The following is an 18,184-nucleotide window of genomic DNA, read 5'->3' as shown; positions in this document are numbered from 1 at the left end:
CTGCGTGCACTGACCTTGGCTCTGGGTTGGGACCCTGCTGGTCTGTGGGAGGAGTGTCCTGTGGCCCTGGCCCCAGGAGCCCAGGGTGTGGCCAGGTGACCCACCTGCCCCAAGACCTGAGAGTGGGGAAGGCCCACACCCCCAGGTCCTCCAGGGCTCTTCTTGAGCCCCGTGACCAGCAGAGGCCACAGTGGCTCCAGCCGGGCCTCCAGGATCGCTTTGGCAGAACTGCTCAGCCCCTCTGCCTCCTGTGGCCAGATCGTGGCATGGGACTGTGGGTGAGCAGGCACCGTGCTCCCTGGACGGGCTTGTCCCACCCCACGCCATCCCCAGGGAGGCGGGCTGCTTCCACCTGACATCTGGGGAAGGGGAGGCACAGGGCATGGCCTTTCCAACTCAAAGCCTTTCCCCAAACACTTGGGTTGCTGGTGTCTCTGTGTCATCATGGGGGAGTCCAGCTTATAGCAACGCCCACGGGCTGGCCTTTCGGGATTCCTAAGACTGACCTGCCAATGGGGACAGACACGGCCTGTGACAGAGGGCCCAAGAGGCCATGCGTGTGGGGTGGCCATGCCAACTCAGAGCAAGGCAGGCCCAGTACCCCGGGCATGGGCCACTTGGGGCGTGTGTCCCCTGCGTCCAGAGGGAAACAGTGTGAGATCACCATGCCTACCTGCTCCATCCATCCCGCCTGCTGTCAGCACTGGGGTCCTCATCCCCGTGGAGTGACGAGCCTTCGCCTGGCCAGCGTGCCAGCACAGCCGTGATGTCTGGGCAGCTGCTCATTGTCCCCAGGCCCACATTACCCGGGAGACCAGATGGCCCTTTGCACTCTGCCCTCTCCACCTGACGTGCTCCTGCTTGGACCACTGGGATCTGTCCCCAGGACACTGGGAGCCTGGCAGGGCCTCGGGGTGTCTGGGGATTGGCCGGGGGTGCAGGTGGCCCATCTGCCCAACCATCGTTCAGGTGCAGTGAGCCTCCGGGCATAGCCACCAGGGGCCATCATACAGTGCAACTCGCCATCAGCTTCTAGAACATTCTGTGTAGAGGATGTAACGTGTTTTGAGCCCCATGCCAAGGGCCACACAGGGCACATTTAATCCTGGTGGTGGCTGTGACAACTGAGGCCAGGCGCCCATGAATGTTCACCTTGGAGGGGCCTGGAGGGCCCTGGGCGCTGAAAAGGGAGCAGCAGCTGGCAGCCAGGTGTGCTCAGCGGCTTTGGAAGGTCCAGGAGGCAGATCTGCTGGCGGCACCTGGGGACCCTCCTGGTCCCAGGTGGACTCTGCTGTCATCCATCCCCTTGTCCTCTTGGCTCCTGAAGCATGGGACAAGCCAGTCTGCCCGGGGCTTTTGGGTTTGTCTCCTGGCCAAGCCCGCCAGCCCAGAGCCCCCACACCCCTCTCCTGTCCCCAGGGTCCAGGTGGAGTTCTACGTCAACGAGAACACCTTCAAGGAGAGGCTCAAGCTGTTCTTCATCAAAAACCAGAGATCCAGTGAGTGGGGCCCGTGGGGCAGGCTTGTGAGGGGAGCGCAGGAGCCTGTGGGCGGGGCCTGTGGGGGAGCAGATGGCGCACCTCGGCTTCACAGTTTCACTCCACCTTCCACCCATCTGGAGGTGAGACCCTGCCCCCTGCTGGAAAGCGGTTGGGCCGTGGCGTCGGGCACCCGCCTAGCCTCCTCCGCTGTGGCCCCCGGCCCTGCGGCCCTCACCCTGAGGGGTACCCCAGCCCTCCCCCTGCAGGCTCCGTCCAACTGCAGGAGCTTGGCCACTCAGCCCCGTCCTGGGTGCAGGATGGGGTGCAGGTCGTGCCCCTGGTCCTAGCCCACGGGTGTGCTCCCCAGATCCCCACCCGTCCTGCCCCAAGGAGGGAGCCGCATGGGAATCCTCTGCTCCCACCCAACCCCAGGACTGGCCCCATAGCACGCCCTGGGATGCAGAGCACCCCGCCGTCCTTTGGGGGCGCCCAGATCAGGCGTCCCAGTGTGGAGGGAGGAGCTGTTGGCCCGAGACTAGTGGGACGCAGCCCCGGCCCAGCAGCCCTGACGCGCCCCTCTCCTGCAGGCCTGAGGATCCGGCTGTTCAACTTCTCCCTGAAGCTGCTTACCTGTCTGCTCTACATAGTCCGTGTGCTGCTGGATGACCCGGCCCTGGGCATCGGGTGGTGGGTGACCTGGGGCTGGGCCATTGCAGAGGCCGACGGGGTGGACGTGGAGCTCTGTGCCCAATACCCGGCTGGAGTCCTTCCTTCCCCAACGTGACCCCTGTCCCAGTGTCCATCCCCCAGGGAGCCATGGCTAGATGCTTCCCCAAGGGGCCTGCTGGCCAGCAGCCTCAGCGCCGGGAGAAGGGTGCCCCTGTCCGTGGACCACGGCTGTGTTTGCAGCTGCTCTGGGCCCTGGAGAGCCTGGGATGCCACCCCCCACCCCATGTTGCTCAGGAGGGTCTCAGCCAGTGGCCCTGGGCTCCCTTCGGCTCTGCAGGCAGGGGCCGTGAGGCCCCTTGGACTGGCCGAATGCGAGCCGGGGAGGGTCTCTGCCCCCTCCTGGTTCCCCCTGAGCCCCCAGGGGTCCGCTCCTTTAGCCTCCCCTTCACTTGCATGGAGCACGTGCTGCCGCGACTTCGGTCAGAATAAGCTGCCTGCCGCCTTCAGGTGGGAGGCGGCCCGGGCCCACAAGGATGGCCCGGCTGCGCCATCTTCCTGCTGCGATGGCTGCTGGTGAGATGTCCACGCCCGTTGCATTCGGATCGTGTGGGGCACGCAGTTTCTTCCATGGAGGCTGCTGTGATCCCCTTGGTGCCCCTTTCTCTTCTCTGTGGCAGTCCCGGGGGACGCCAGACGGGGTCCTCACAGGGCCGGGCTTGTCTTGAATGAGGTCTTTGAAGGTCACCTCCCATCTGCTCTGCGCATCTGGACTCCCTGATGTTCGGACGTGGGATTCTGGGACAATCCTGCGCATTTCTTGTCCTCTCTCCGACTTTGCCCCTTTTGCTCTTTCTGGGGGATTTCCTTAGCTTTACCTCCAGCTCTTCAGTTGAGTTGCTACTTCCCGGGATCCTTGTCTGTAGGTGTCAGTCCTTGCGACAGACCGCACTGCCTTCCCACGGCACCCTTTCCTCTTCAGCCCTGCCCCTCCCGAGCTCTCCTGAGTGCACTTCCTCATGCACACCCTTGGCGCTGCCCCACTGAGGGTGGCCACTCCAATGCTGACAGCCTGCATGCAGTCAGGGCATGGGGCCTGGTCGTCGTTGGCGTCTGGGTGGGCCGGTCACTTCTCTGGCCGGCTCCTCAGAGTGGAATCTTCCTACCTCTTCCCTTGAGGGTGAGGCAGGGCCGCCTGGCTCCTGGGGGGCAGAGCCGGGAAGGAGGCCAGGCCTGGAGGCTTGCGGTGCCAGCTTGCACGTGACCCCCATGCACGGGGGGCTTGGCGTCCCCAGGCCAGACTCTCACCCTCTGCTAAGAACAACTCTGTCTTCATCCCGGTGGGGGAGGGCAGATCCCACTGTGGTGGTTTGAGAAGGAAAACGGGGGGCTCCAGCTGATTCCCACACCACTTTGATGGGTTCACCCTACCTTCCCCCACCCCCAGAGGCACCTGGGCATCTGGTTCCCCATCCCCATGGGGACCAGGTCTGTGGTGGTCATTGCACAGTGCTGGCACATGGATGGGTGGGAGGTGAATAGATGGGTGAGGGGGCTGGTGGAAGTATATAGGATGGATGGATGGATGGCTGGAGGAGGATGGATGGGAGGACGATCTCCCACTTCTGTGGGCATTGAGTTTGGACAGCCACAGTAAGGCTCAGGGGGACTGAATCAGTTGAGAAAAGGGGTCGGGAGCTGCCTGTCACCCTGGGCTCTGTGAGAGTGAGGTCCCCTTGGTCCACGACTCTGGCGTTGGTTAAGGTTTGGGGCAGAACTAGCATGTCTGCCATGCCCGTCTCCTTCCCAACAGCCGGGCGTCCGGGGGGCTTGTCCTCAGGAGACACTTAGGAATGTGCCTCCGGGAGTCAGCACCTGGGGTGGCAGCGGCTTCTCTCCGTGCTCGCGGACATTGTCCAGCCTTGTTTGTGGCCCCTCCGGCCATGCGTAGCTCTTCCCCAGCAGCCAGCCATCAGACCAGGAGGAGCCCTAGCCGCCTCCTGGACACACCTCTCACATCACCGAGGGGTCCCGCTTGTCCACCTCTGTTAGAGACCCTCCCTGGGGGCTGCAGGGTTGGGGCAGGCTGCCTCCTCCCCCAAGTGTTCGAGCACAGACGCCCGTCTGAGATGCGGGGTGTTGGCCCTGGGTGGTGGAGAGGGTGCCCCCCATACTCCCCACAGCAGCCCTGGAAAGGGGCAGTGCGGGGAGGGGCTGCGGCCGGGCCAGCTCTGTCTCTCCACAGCTGGGGCTGCCCGAAGCAGAAGTACACCTTCAATGAGTCGTCCTCGGAGATCAACTGGTGAGTTCACGGCCGGCTCTGCGTGGAGGCCCAGGGCGGGGTGGATGGACGGAGGTTCACACTGCGCGACCCAACGTGACAGGTGTTCAGCCTCAGCCCATGGGCCCTGGGTTCCCTGAGGACATGTCCAGCTAACCCCAGGCCAGCAAGTGGGGGGCAGCACTGGGGGCATCCCTGCAGGGTACCCTGAGGGCTCCGGAAGCAATGTGAAAACAGGGAGTGTCACCACAAGCCGGCCCAGCCCCACGTCTGTGGTGCACAGGAGGGGAGGGGAGACGCAGGGTGCCACTTCCTGGGAATAAAGGTGCCCCAGTCGAGCATTGGGAAGTGACCCCAGCCCCGGGGATGCCTGGTTCCGAGGGTAGGACGTGTCCCCGGGGCTTGGCCACGACCCTGTGGGGGCGTCTCCCTTCCAGCCTCCAACACCCAGATGTAGGGACTGCCCCCTCTCAGTGCTCGTCCTGTCCCTCCCTCAGCCCCCAGGGGCCTTGCCAGCAGCCCTGGTCATGCTTTTTACCACAACCAGCATTGGTGCAGAGGCTGCGTCTTGGCAGGGATACCCCTCCCCATGTCACTTCCGTTCACAATAGCCCTGCCAGGGAAACAGGTCAGGAAAACGAGAGGGTCACTTGTTAGCACCTCCGCTCAGTGACACGTGTAGGAGCCTTGTCCCCAGGGGCTGGGGAGAGAAAGGGAGGCCTCCTGGGCCATTGGGACTTGGCCTACAGCCCTGCCCCATGTCGGGCAGCTCGGCCCTGGCCTCGCAGGCACCTCCCTGGAGACCTGCCAGGGCAGCCCTGCTCAGCCTCCTTTCTCGGGGAGCCTCATCTTCCCTCTGAGTTTGCATCCCCTCCGAGGGCAAGGTGGTGCCCGCAGTCCAGCCTGAGGAGCTGATAGGGTTCAGCAGAGGCCCGGGTGGCTGGGCGATGCCTGCCTAGGCTCACTGCCCTCTCTCCCCAGGGCACCCATCCTGTGGGTGGAGAGGAAGATGGCTCTGTGGGCGATTCAGGTGAGTGGGTAGGGAAGGCGTGGCTCTAGGGCGGGCCCAGCCCTCCCCAGCCCTCCCCCAGCCCTCCCCAGCCCTCCCCCAGCCCTCCCCAGCCCTCCCCCAGCCCTCCCCCAGCCCTCCCCCAGCCCTCCCCCAGCCCTCCCCAGCCCTCCCCCAGCCCTCCCCCAGCCCTCCCCCAGCCCTCCCCAGCCCTCCCCCAGCCCTCCCCCAGCCCTCCCCCAGCCCTCCCCAGCCCTCCCCCCCAGCCCTCCCCCAGCCCTCCCCCAGCCCTTCCCCAGCCCTCCCCCAGCCGCTCTTAGGCTCCTGCCCTCTTCCCAGGTCATCGTGGCCATAATAAGCTTCCTGGAGACCATGCTTCTCATCTACCTCAGCTACAAAGTGAGTGCCCCCGGCCCCCGGCCCCCGGCCCGGCCACCAGCCCCATTCCCTGGCCAGTGGTATGTTTGTCTCCCCCCCCGCCTCACCCCGTGTGCCCCCTCCCAGGGCAACATCTGGGAGCAGATATTCCGCGTGTCCTTCGTCCTGGAGATGATCAACACGCTGCCCTTCATCATCACGGTGGGTGAGCTGCTGCCGGGGAAGGGGCCGCCAGGACCCCCGCCCCTGACCCGTGTCCCCCGCAGATATTCTGGGCGCCTCTGAGGAACCTCTTCATCCCCGTGTTTCTGAACTGCTGGCTGGCCAAGCATGCGCTGGAGAACATGATCGTAAGCTGGGGTGGCCCACATCCTCTCTACCTGGTCCCCCAGGTGACAATTGGAAACACGTTATCTCTGTCCCCATGATGAGACGCACCCAGAGCTTTTCCTGACCCTGGGAAGTAAATGGCTGGGGGAGGATACACCAGGGCCACAAACACCAGGACCACGTGGCCTGGGGCCACGGCAGACCCCCTGCTGAGTTCTAAGCAAGGTCCCTTTCCCAGAAATGTCAGCAGGCAGCATGAGGGCTGTTTTGTCCCCAGTAGCCAGCCCCTCCAAGCCCAGACCCCTTGGATTTCCCCGCATCTAACTGGAGAGCGAGGTACAGCACTCAGCCCTCACTCCCCACCCCGACGGCGGCACAGGGGGCGCCCTTCTCCTCGCACTATGCACATGTACATTTGGCACATGCCGGTCGTGGGCAGGGCCCCGGGCTCCAGGGCATCGGGTCTGTGGCGGTGACGTGCCATGTCCCACAGAACGACTTCCATCGGGCCATCCTGCGGACGCAGTCGGCCATGTTCAACCAGGTCCTGATCCTCTTCTGCACCCTGCTGTGCCTGCTCTTCACAGGGTGAGTGCCACTGCCCAGGGACAGCCCACACACTGGCCGGAGGTCACCCAGGGCAGCACCAGTCCCTGTGACCGAGGGGCCAGGAAGGCCTCAGGGTGGCGGACGGTGCCCCAGCTGGCACCGAGGACGGGAAGGCAGCCGCAGTCCATGGCTCCTGGCCCGGGGAGACCCCAGTCTGGCTCCCTGGTCACTGCCTTGGGATGCAGCTCCACGGCCCCTGGCCCCTGGCCGGGTGGGGACCCTTTGGCAAGAGGTTCAACTGAGAGCAAGGTCTGGGAGCAGCCAGAATGAAAGGTGGGGCATGTGGCACCCCATATCTGCCAGTGCTGCCTCCGAGGCCCAGCCTGGTTCTTGTGAGGCTGGTCACCACCTGCTGTCCCCCAGCAGGGACACAGGGCAGGTTTCCTGCCTCCCCTTCCCCACTCCTGCCAACACACACACGGATCTCAGCAGAGCTGGGTGGGGCGTCCATAGGATGATTTAACCCAGTCCCGACCCCCCACCGGCAGCCAGCAAGTCCACCCGTCTGCGCAGGGGTGGGGTGGGGTGAGGGCAGGTTCCTGAGTACTGCCGTGTGCTACCCCATGCCGTGTGCTGTGGGCCCCCAGGCCCTGCGGTCGGCACCTCCTAGTCTGGGGTGGGGGAAAGGGACTACGGGTCGGGCATGGGGAGGACTGTCCAGCTCTGTGCACCCGGGGGCTGAGTGTCTCATATCGTTTGACCTTCTGGGTGAGGACGAGGCCTTGAAAGGCGAGGTGGCCTGTGGGGTTCACAGCCTGGGCGCCACACCACCCCCACTGACCCCTGAGTGTAAGGGTTCTCACTCAACCCTTACAGCCACCCTTACTGTCCACACTCCCAGTGAACTTTCCAGGGGCCTCAAAAGAGCCACCAGGCAGGAAAGGATGGTCCGGGGGAAGCCCCACCTACTGGGTGTGCTGGCTCTGGCGGGAAGCACTGGCCAAACTGGTCCAGGTGCTGGGGGCCTGTCAGTGACAGGGCACCCAGGCTCACCCCTGTGCCTCTGGGTGACCCGGTGACGTATCACTCAGTCTTTGCGTGATGAGGTTTCGTGGGGAGGCAGAGCTGCACTCCAGGGGCTCAGAGGGGGCCGAGGCCCCGCCCACTGTCCCCTGACGGCTTGGACGGACGTGCAGGACCTGTGGCATCCAGCACCTGGAGCGAGCGGGCGAGAACCTGTCCCTCCTGACATCCTTCTACTTCTGCATCGTCACTTTCTCCACGGTGGGCTACGGCGACGTGACACCCAAGATCTGGCCGTCCCAGCTGCTGGTGGTCATCATGATCTGCGTGGCGCTGGTAGTGCTCCCTCTGCAGGTGAGCGCGGCCCCCACTGCAGCCAGCAGGGGGCAGCCATGAGGGGCAAAGCCGGAGGAGGGTACAACAGGGTGCTCCAGGGAGGGGCAGCGAGGTCGAGACTCTGGTGGGGCCAGGGGAGGGAGGGGTGGCCCCACTTCCCATGGACCCTACTATGGGCTACTGGGGGGTCTGGTAACTAGCAAGTAGCAAGGCCCATGGCTGTCAGTGCAGTGAGTGGGGGGGGTGGCATTTTCTTGATGGGGAGACGTGGGTCTCTGCATGCTGCGTGCAGGGTGTGGAACAGGAGGGGCTGACAGGGTCTCCTGTGGGTGAGGCATCAGGAGCCCTCAGCTGGTGCAGCACTTGCTGATAGGACCATGTGGGCACACCTGCCACTGTCCCCAGCTGCTTCCTTGTCACCTGTCACCGAGGCCAATCTGCTGGCTGAGCTGTGGTGGGGGCAAGACCCTAGCCCAGCCCTCATCAGTGGTCAGCTATGACAACTGGAGGCCTGGAGAGGGGGCCAGCTGGCTCCAGGCACTCACTGTTGGGGACACTTCTTGCCCTGCCCCCATTAGTCTGGAAACACTGAGCATTTGCTCAGGGATAGAAGGGGGTGGTCCCAGTAGTCTTCATTCTTCCACGGGACTATAGTTGTCAGTTTACACCCCTGGAGAAGAGTAAAGATGAAATGCCAACTTGGAAATGTCCCTCCTGGAAGGTAGTAGGGAGGACAGATGACAGCATCCTCCCGGCTCAGGCCTGTGTGCCCTCATACGTCAGTGTGGTGGCTTCCTGCAGTGGCCATAACACAGCACCACAAACCATGGGAGTTTAAAGCAACAGAAACGTCCTCTCCTGGTTCTGGAGGCCAGATCTGACATCAAGGTGGACAGGGCTGGTTCTCCCTAGAGGCTCTCAGGAGAGTCTGCTCCAGGCCTTTCCAGCTTCTGGTGCTGCCGGCCGGCTGTGGCTTGTGGCCACATGGCTCCAGTCCCTGCCTCCAGCGTCACTCCATGGCTTGTCTCTCGCCGTGTCCTATCGTCTCCTTATAAGGACACCAGCCGTTGGGTTTAGGGCTCACCCTGATCCTGCCAGACCTCATCTTGACCAGTTACAGCTGCAAAGACCTACTTCCAAGTAAGGTCACATTTGGAGGACCGAGTGGACGTGAATGTTAGGGGTCACTATGGAACCCTCTCCAGATAGATCTTGTAGGTCGTCACAGCCCTGGGACACAGGCACGCCATGCCATTTTGCAGATGACGGCACTGAGGCTCAGAGCTGCACACCTGTGGCAGGTGAGGCTTCAGCTCAGGGTGTCTGCCAGCAGTCCCACCCTGCACAGGCCTCGGGGATCACGCTGGGCTCTCGGGCCCCTCTCGGCTGTGGAGCCCATCCTGGGCTTCAAGTCCATGGGGTCTTGTCACCGGAACCCAGGAGGCGCTCGATAAACTCAACAAGATGATCTCATTTCAAGAGACACATCACATTGCCCAGTGCAGGTGACCAGACAGGGTGCTGCTGCTGTGCCTCATGAATGTGTGAGATAAATGGGTGACCTCAGTGCTGCACACACAGAAGGCTGGAACTCTCACCCTGTCAGGCTCCCTCCCACAGACGTGGAGTCAGAGAGACTGTGGAGCGAGGCCTCGGACAGTCCAGCACCCTGGACAGCTCCACCGAGCCCTGCTGTTTCACCCCGACGCCCACTTTTACATTTTCCTGATTTAAAATGGCTCCCAGCACCTGCAGCTGACATCCAGGAAGCATGGGCCAGGTAGATGGTGTCCCCAGACCTGCAGCCTCGAACTGTCCACAGTCTTGACATGGGCTGGTAACTGCGGAGCTGGACGTGTTTCTTCACACCAGGGGCTGGATTCTTAATTCTGTGGCTGAGACTTTCCTAACACACTTTCACGTTTCTCCAAAATGGGTCTCAGGTGCTGGTGAAGACCCAAAGGGCTCATCTTTCCTGGCTGTCCAGAGTGCAGACTTTGGCACGCACTCATGGTTGCTTGGCCTCCTGGGGCCGGGAGCTGGATGTGCTGTGTGTGTCTCTGGCTAGCCTATGCACCAACTGTGATGTCCACTCGTCCACTGTGCCTTTGCGTGGCCCCCACATGAGCTGTGCTGAGCACACCCTCAGTCCGAGACGTGGTCAGCACATGGCTCCATCTTTGCCCTGCTCAGGCCCCTGCCCAGCCGCCCTCCTCCCCTCATCCCCTGCATGTGCTGCCAGCTGCCAGCCCCACTCTGTGCATTCTGCTCCCACGAGGGAAAGGGCCCTCCCTGACATCACCATCACCCCACGGCTGGACCCCAGGTGCCTTGCTCGGGGCCCTCGCAGCCCCTCGGACCAGGCCCCTGGCACTCACCCGCTGTCACCCCCTGTCACCTGTAGTTTGAGGAGCTCGTCTACCTGTGGATGGAGCGGCAGAAGTCTGGGGGGAATTACAGCCGCCACCGGGCCCAGACAGAGAGGCATGTGGTCCTGTGCGTCAGCTCCCTCAAGATTGACCTGCTCATGGACTTTCTGAATGAGTTCTACGCCCACCCCCGGCTCCAGGTGAGGCCCCGCCCACAGCCCCGGTCCCCTGAGGATGGCCCTGAGCTCCCAGATAGTCTCCCACACCGTCTTCCTCCCCTCGGATCTGCCATCACAGGGAGGGCTGGGGCCCAGGGGCAGCGGGTATGAAAACAAGAAGGCAGGGCGGGCAGGGGCCGGCAAGCTTGCACAGGCGCTGACCCCATCCCCCACCTGCAGGACTATTACGTGGTCATCCTGTGCCCTACCGAGATGGACATCCAGGTCCGCAGGGTCCTTCAGATCCCCCTGTGGTCCCAGCGCGTCATTTACCTCCAGGGCTCCGCGCTCAAGGACCAGGACCTCATGCGAGCCAAGTGAGCCCTGGCAAAGAGCCTCCGGGCAAGCCACCCCGGGAGGCTGGCTTCCCAGAACTTCCCCCCCACACCGTGCCCGGCGTCTGGGGGATGGACATTCTTCACCAGGTCCTAGGGAAGCTCAGCATGGACGGGGTGGGGCGGTCACTGCTGCGTCGGGTGGGAAGACCTGCCTGTGGGTGCGTTTCTTTTAAAGACAAGCCGACAGAGTAACTTGAGGAAAGAAGACTGAGTTCTTAAGTGGAACTTCCCAGAATGTGCCCGCACACGTCTGGGACATCCCAGGAGCCCCGCCCCCATCAAAACTTTATTCCGGGAGCCTGACGTGGTGAAGTGTGGGTTGTACAGAGGCCCAGGGGATGCCCGGGTCCTCTCACCTGCCCACCTCCTGAGCCCTGGGCCCCACCGTCTCACCCGTAAAACTGGGGACAGGAATCAAGTCCCCTGCCTTGGAGGTGGTGGTGAAGCCAGGAGAAGCACCCCTCTGGTGATCCCCTGCCCAGCTCCAGGCCTGAGGGGTGGGGAGACGCAGTGGCCGCCGGGGGTTAGGGGTTTCAGGGTGATGTGCTGGGAGGGGCTGGGGCATGAGTGGACAGCAGCTCTCAGGGGCCGGAGGGGAGCAGAACTGGTCACAGGTCCCCAGACCTTGGACCGTCTGTCTTAGGAGGGGACAGGCTGGCAGGTGGGTTTCAGCATCTCTGGCACCAAGTGCTCCCTTTCTTTCGATGCCCCAGCCCCGTCCTGGGTTAATGGGCCCCCACGGTGGTCAGGTTGTTAGCACGGAGGGGTCTCAACGGGGCCCTCCCCGCCCAGCCTCTGTCCACAGCCGACAGCCAAGACTGGCTGTGGATGGGCCCAGGCGGTGCTCAGCCCTGTGCTTTGCAGGATGGACAACGGGGAGGCCTGCTTCATCCTCAGCAGCCGCAATGAGGTAGACCGCACAGCAGCGGTGAGTGCCACAGGCCCCCCAGCCCTGCAGACACCCCAGCCCCGCAGAGGGCACGTGCTGCTGGCACTGACCACGCCCCTTCGCCCCCTCCGCCCCAGGACCACCAGACCATCCTGCGGGCCTGGGCTGTGAAGGACTTCGCCCCCAACTGCCCCCTCTACGTCCAGATCCTCAAGCCTGAGAACAAGTTTCACGTCAAGTTCGCAGGTACATACACGTGGGGTCCATGTGTGCACACAGGTGAGTGTGCACCTCCCAGGGCTGGGATGGGGGCAGCTGGAGTACCGTGGGCCTGGGAGCGTGCAGAGCCGCCGCCAGGGGACAGCTCCGTCTTCACCAAGGGCGGGTGGAGGGGGCCTCCTGCAGGTCCAGCTGCTGGAGGTGCTGGTCCTGCACCTGGGGGCCCGGTCAGTGAGGGCAGGAGCCAAGGTAAGGAGGACAGGTGCCCATGATGGGCGTGCCCAAGCTGGGGACCTGGGGGAGCAGGTGAGCGGGAGTTTGATGAGCAGAGGGGGCCCTGGGGGCGGGGTCTGCCGTGGGGGCGGCTTCCAGACCTGGACAGGTGGCCCTGACCGCCCTGCCCACAGATCACGTGGTGTGTGAGGAGGAGTGCAAGTACGCCATGCTGGCCCTGAACTGCATCTGCCCGGCCACGTCCACGCTCATCACTCTGCTGGTGCACACGTCCCGCGGCCAGTGAGTGCCCGCCCACCCTGCACCATGCTGGGAGGCCTGTGACGGGGAGGGCGAGCAGCGGGCAAAGGTACTGCCCAGGGAGGTGGGCAACCCCCGGGAAATGGCCTGGATGCCTTGGGGGGGGCCACTGGTATGTACCCGGCGGAGGACACCGGCCCACTCAGGAAGCAGCAGGTGTGGGGGGCTCTGAGCAGACAAATGGGGGGCAGGTCAGGGGCTGCTGCTGGAAATTACAGGCAGGGCCCACCTACAGCAAGGGCCGTGGCCCCGGCGGGAGAGCTGGATCTTGGGCCCAGCACTGGCTGGGGGTGCTTGCTCTGGGGGACAAGGTGCGTTTGGCTCTCAGCACCTGGGTGGGGGTCCCGGGCATAGCCTGGGGCAGAGGAGGGGCGCTGTCTTCTGTTCGGGGAGACCAGGCTGCGGGCCCTGCTGCGGCCCTCAGCTCCTTGGGCGGCCTGTGTGGCACTGGGGTAGGCACCAGGCAGGGGAGGTGCACCCACCGGCTGTGGAGGCCAGCCTTGACCCCAAAACATTTTGGCGCCCCCTGAGAATCAGACCCTTGTGTTCACAGCTTTTTAAAACTGGCCAAGTGACCCCTCAGGTCACCCTTGAGGCTCAGCCAGACTTGGAGGGGCCAGGGGTTAGGGTCAAGCTGGCCAGAAGCTGGGGGGCGGGGACATCCCGCTGAGGTGACACCTCGCCTGCCCAGGGAAGGCCAGGAGTCGCCGGAGCAGTGGCAGCGCATGTATGGGCGCTGCTCGGGCAACGAGGTGTACCACGTGCGCATGGGCGACAGCAAGTTCTTCCGCGAGTACCAGGGCAAGAGCTTCACCTACGCGGCATTCCACGCCCACAAGAAGTACGTGCAGGCGGGTGGGTGGGGCCTGGCGTCGCCCATCCCCCACCCGGTCCGGTCAGGGCGGGGCCCCTGGGTTGGACGTCGGAGGCCACATTTGGCCCTTCTGCCCACGCAGCGTGGCCTCCCCTTTCTGACTCGGATCTTCAGGTCAAGTGTGAAAGGAGGCTCCCACATGAGAGGAGAGCTCGGCCAAGGGCCTCACCCCAAATGGGGCCCCTGGAGCTGGCCTCCAAGGAGCCGAGGAAGGTGGCTTTGGGCCTGCCGGACCCCTGAGTGGCCCCCATCCAGCTGCCCCCCCACCAGGTACGGCGTGTGCCTCATCGGGCTGAAGCGGGAGGAGAACAAGAGCATCCTGCTGAACCCAGGGCCGCGACACACGCTGGCGGCCTCGGATACCTGCTTTTACATCAACATCACGAAGGAGGAGAACTCTGCCTTCATCTTCAAGCAGGAGGAGAAGCAGCGGCGGGGCCTCGTGGGGCCTGGTGGGGGCCAGGGCCCCTCCCGCCTGCCTGTGCACAGCATCATCGCCTCTGTGGGTGAGGCCCAAGGTCCTGGGGACAGGCACGTGACTCTGGGCCCCAGTGGGAGGTGCAGGAGACCTCACCCAAGACCCCGTTCTTCAGTCCTTGGGGCTCGGTGTGCACATCTGACCTGTGGGGGCACCCCTGCCACCTGCGGGGACTTTGCATTGCTGGCCAAGTGCCTGCCCCGGCTGAGGCCACCCTGTGTCAGGACCACTGGTCCCAGTATACTGACGGGGAAATTGAGGCTCGGAGAGGTGCCAGATGCCCCTGGGGCAGTGCAGCTGAACATGACTCTGCGTCCTGGGAGCTGGCTGTGTCCACCTCCCCGGGAATCCGCCACCCCACGGTGAGCCTGAGCGAGAGGCTGCCAGCCAAGTCGCCACTCTGTTCCAGGGACTGTTGCCATGGACTTCCAGCATACGGAGTGCCCGCCGGCACAAGGCGGCGAGGCCGGCAAGCTGGCACTGCCCACAGAGAACGGCTCAGGCAGCCGGCGGCCCAGCATCGCGCCCGTCCTGGAGCTGGCCGACAGCTCAGCCCTGCTGCCCTGTGACCTTCTGAGTGACCAGTCAGAAGACGAGATGACACCGTCAGATGACGAGGGGCTGTCGGTGGTGGAGTGAGTGTTGCCTGGGGAGGCAGAGCTTTTGACAGGAGGGGGAGGAAATGGGCTGCTGAGTGGAGACGTAGGGGCCGGAAGTGTCCCAGGAAGAGGCAGGCCAGCGAGTGGTGGCACTGGGCTCCCACGGGTGTGGGTCCTGGGTCATGCCCCTGCTCTCAACTGTGGCTTCTAAACAGCCTCGCAGGGTACCTTGTTTGGCAAATGGAATGTTCTGGAACCCTGATACGCAGACACCACAGCCCACTCGGTGGGGTGGCTGTCCTCAGCATGGTCTGCAGAGGTCACAGACAGGGGAGCTCTGGGTGACATATTCTCCAGGCCTGGAGGCCACTGGCCCATCCTGAGCTGTCATCCTGCCCTGAGTTTGGGGCCAGGTCCTGCTGTCATTCCCGCTGTCCAGTCTGTCTCCAGCAACTCTCGGCCACGTGCCTTGGGTGGGACAGACAGGCAGTGCTCTGACAATGGCCATGGCTGGCTACAGCCTGGACTTCCCAGTCCTCCCAAGCTGGGCCGTTACCATGGCCACTCTGCTTCTGACCTTTCCCTCTGGGATGAAGTAAACATGCTATAAAGATAGACCAGCTGTGGGGACCAGCTCTGAGATCCAGGGGGACCAGCCAGAGCAGCTGGACACTGCGGCAGGTGGCGGGGCTGCCTCTGAGGGTGTGTCCCAGAAGCCAGCTGGGGGAGAGTAGAAAGCCAGCCCCTCTCCACTCTGCTTGGGCCAGCGTCCTGGCAGGGTGGTTGCCTGCCACCCCCAGGGGTGTGTGCTGGGTGCTGGACGGAGGGTGGCAGCCTGCTGACACCAGCCTGGTCCCGGGGAGCGAGTAGAGAAGGGGCTGATGGCCAGTGTCCACCTGTCACCTGGGGTGCTGGGGGCATCAGGGAGGGGTTGACCAGGCTGTCAAGCAGGGATGTGTCCATGGGGTCTGGCACCCCATGTGGCCACCCAGCACGGCCTGCAGGGAACACTTGGGCTAGGGGCGAGGACGGGGAGGAGCTGGCTGCCCAAGGCTGGGGGTAGGGGGGCGTGCTGAGCCCACCGTGTCCATCTTCCACCCCAGGTATGTGAAGGGCTACCCCCCCAACTCACCCTACATCGGCAGCTCCCCCACCCTGTGCCACCTTCTGCCCGTGAAAGCTCCCTTCTGCTGCCTCCGGCTGGACAAGGTAGGTGTCCTCTCAGCCTCGCTCTGCGTGACTCTGCACTTCGTCATAATTGCAAGGATGAGGAAATCCTTGGCCCTTCCCCGGGCTCATGCCCTTTTGCCCATCTTCTCTCTTGTTCCCCCTGGATGCCTGTTTCCCCTTTAGAGGCATGTGTTTCCCAAAACCCTGGGAGTGGGCGGGAGCCCCTGCAGCAGCTGTTCCTGAAAACAAGGACGTGCCTGTTATAGCCACAGCTCACCAAACTCGAGACACGGGTGTCTGATCCATGGCCATTCTCAAAATGCGCAGTTGTCACAATAGCCCTCATTGTCCTTTATGGCGACACTGTCCCAGCCACACTCAGCATTTAGCTGTCCTGTCTCTCTCAATCTGGAACTTGCCTCGCCCTCCCTTGGCTCCTTTGGTCTTAGCGTTTTTGAGAGCACAGGTGGGTTTGCAGATGTTTTCTTGTGACAAGACTCAGCTTGTGCATCAGGGGCCCCCCCGAGCTGATGTGTGTCCTTCTGGTGGTATCTGTGCTGACACCGTCTTTGACCACGTGGTACCGGTGGCTCGGCCAGGGTCCTCCAGTGTGAAAACACTCTGGTTTTGCCTTTGCAGTTAATAAGTCACTGAGGGGACAGGTGTGGGGGTTGGGTAAATAGCTGCCCTTCCCGCACTTCCACCAGTGTGAGGCGTCAGTCTGTGGTATGATCCCGCATCCTTGTACTCACTTGTGACGTGCTGCTGTGCGAAGCCTTCCCCTGCCCAGCGAGTTTGTTCTCCCTCGTTTACATGAGCCCCTGTGAGCTCCCAGGTTCTTGTCTTATTTGGGGGTTATAATCATTGCTCGTTGTTCTAACATCCTCAATCATCACATGTCGGTATTCTGACATTTGAACTTTTCTGGTTTCACTGGTGGGGGCCCTCCGGCCTGGCTTCCGGGTCCTAACGACAGGTCCTGTCACCCTTTGAACACTTCCATGCTTCCCAGCCCATCATGTTCCCGCCCCACCTTGTACTTGCCCTGCTTCAGTCCTGGAACCACCCACTTCTCCAAGGAGCCGACGCCTTCTAGTGGGAAACGATGCTTAGAAACCAAGACCGGACACTTGGGGTGCTCAGTGCTGCTGGGGTGTCACTACGTCTGGGCGTCTCGGTGGTACACACACATGCAGACACACCACACGTGTTTTATTTCTGTGTCTGCCGAGACCATGTGTTCCCAGACCCCTCCTTCCCTCCCTGACGTGACGTGCGAGCATAGATGGGTTGGGTGCTATGTGAGGCTCCGGAGGGGCTCATACGGGCTGTGAAAGGATGGGGGTTGGGGCGCCTGGCTTCTAGGCAGCGGCCAGCGTGGGTTCTGGCACCTTGTCTGCAGGGCTGCAAGCACAACAGCTACGAAGACGCCAAGGCCTACGGGTTTAAGAACAAGCTGATTATCGTGTCGGCCGAGACGGCGGGGAACGGGCTGTACAACTTCGTCGTGCCGCTGCGGGCTTACTACAGGGCCCGCAAGGAGCTGAACCCCATCGTGCTGCTGCTGGACAACAAGTGAGGCCCTGCCACGCGGGGGCCTCCCTGGTCTTTCCCACCGAAAGCACCCCCCTGGCTCCCCACCAGCTCTGGCTCCCGTGCCCTGTGGCCCTGGGTGGTGCCCCATCATCCTCTTTTATGGTTTCTCGTGTCCCTGTTGCCCCCCCCACAATTGTGAGCCCCCACAGGCCCCTGCAGAGGCTTAGCAGCCCAGAGCCCATGGTCCAGCCTTGGCTGTCTGGCCTGGGCAAGTCCCACCCCCTAGGGCCTCAGTTTCCCCTGGGGTAAAGTAAGGACAGCCTGAATGGCCTCTAAAGGCCCCCAGGCCTGAGATGCTGTAGTCCTGGGGACCCCTGCTCTGTCCTGCCCTACTCACCCAGGGCAGGGGGTGGGCAGCAGGGCAGGATGGATACCTCCAGGAACTGCTGTCCCCACAGGCCCGACCACCACTTCCTGGAGGCCATCTGCTGCTTCCCTATGGTGTATTACATGGAGGGCTCCGTGGACAAGTAAGGCCCGGGCACCCACCCCCACTGCCCAGAGCAGGCCAGCATCTGCCCACTTGTTAGCAGAAGTTACCGGCCTACCCCCCCAGGGAGTGGGGGCGGGCCACAGGTGGGGGCAGGCAGGCACACCCCAGCGGGGCTCCTGGACCCTGGCCACCTGGCTGCCCCTCCAGCCTGGACAGCCTGCTGCAGTGTGGCATCATCTACGCCGACAACCTGGTAGTGGTGGACAAAGAGAGCACCATGAGTGCGGAGGAGGACTACATGGCCGACGCCAAGACCATCGTCAACGTGCAGACCATGTTCCGGTGAGGGCGGCGGGCCACACCCAGGGCAGGGCGGGGACCTCTCATCCAAAGCGCCCCCACCAGTCCTACCGC

The 18,184-nt window shown here is 63.3% G+C and overlaps 1 protein-coding gene across 6 annotated transcripts in view; it reads left to right on the top strand.

Annotated features, from left to right (window-relative positions):
- KCNT1 (potassium sodium-activated channel subfamily T member 1) overlaps positions 1-18,184 on the top strand; it is a 64,860-nt gene that overhangs the window by 34,163 nt on the left and 12,513 nt on the right. For 4 of the 6 annotated variants that reach the window (XM_033123156.1, XM_033123160.1, XM_033123158.1 and 1 more), the window contains 21 exons: positions 1,420-1,499; positions 2,069-2,168; positions 4,393-4,449; positions 5,410-5,458; positions 5,777-5,836; positions 5,942-6,016; positions 6,082-6,165; positions 6,639-6,733; positions 7,891-8,071; positions 10,458-10,622; positions 10,821-10,957; positions 11,843-11,906; positions 12,005-12,113; positions 12,494-12,602; positions 13,312-13,461; positions 13,765-14,000; positions 14,382-14,607; positions 15,675-15,780; positions 17,144-17,316; positions 17,736-17,807; positions 17,978-18,112. In XM_033123156.1, the coding sequence (XP_032979047.1) occupies positions 1,420-1,499; positions 2,069-2,168; positions 4,393-4,449; positions 5,410-5,458; positions 5,777-5,836; positions 5,942-6,016; positions 6,082-6,165; positions 6,639-6,733; positions 7,891-8,071; positions 10,458-10,622; positions 10,821-10,957; positions 11,843-11,906; positions 12,005-12,113; positions 12,494-12,602; positions 13,312-13,461; positions 13,765-14,000; positions 14,382-14,607; positions 15,675-15,780; positions 17,144-17,316; positions 17,736-17,807; positions 17,978-18,112 (2,463 nt within the window). The remainder of the gene's footprint in view (positions 1-1,419; positions 1,500-2,068; positions 2,169-4,392; positions 4,450-5,409; positions 5,459-5,776; positions 5,837-5,941; positions 6,017-6,081; positions 6,166-6,638; positions 6,734-7,890; positions 8,072-10,457; positions 10,623-10,820; positions 10,958-11,842; positions 11,907-12,004; positions 12,114-12,493; positions 12,603-13,311; positions 13,462-13,764; positions 14,001-14,381; positions 14,608-15,674; positions 15,781-17,143; positions 17,317-17,735; positions 17,808-17,977; positions 18,113-18,184) is intronic. The other 2 variants (XM_033123161.1, XM_033123159.1) reach the window with 1 other exon arrangement.

The sequence above is a fragment of the Rhinolophus ferrumequinum genome, chromosome 12, assembly GCF_004115265.2.
Source record: "Rhinolophus ferrumequinum isolate MPI-CBG mRhiFer1 chromosome 12, mRhiFer1_v1.p, whole genome shotgun sequence".
Lineage (NCBI taxonomy): Eukaryota > Metazoa > Chordata > Mammalia > Chiroptera > Rhinolophidae > Rhinolophus > Rhinolophus ferrumequinum.
The sequence above is the reverse complement of the archived record's forward strand: the minus strand, read 5'-3'. Positions and strand labels throughout refer to the sequence as shown.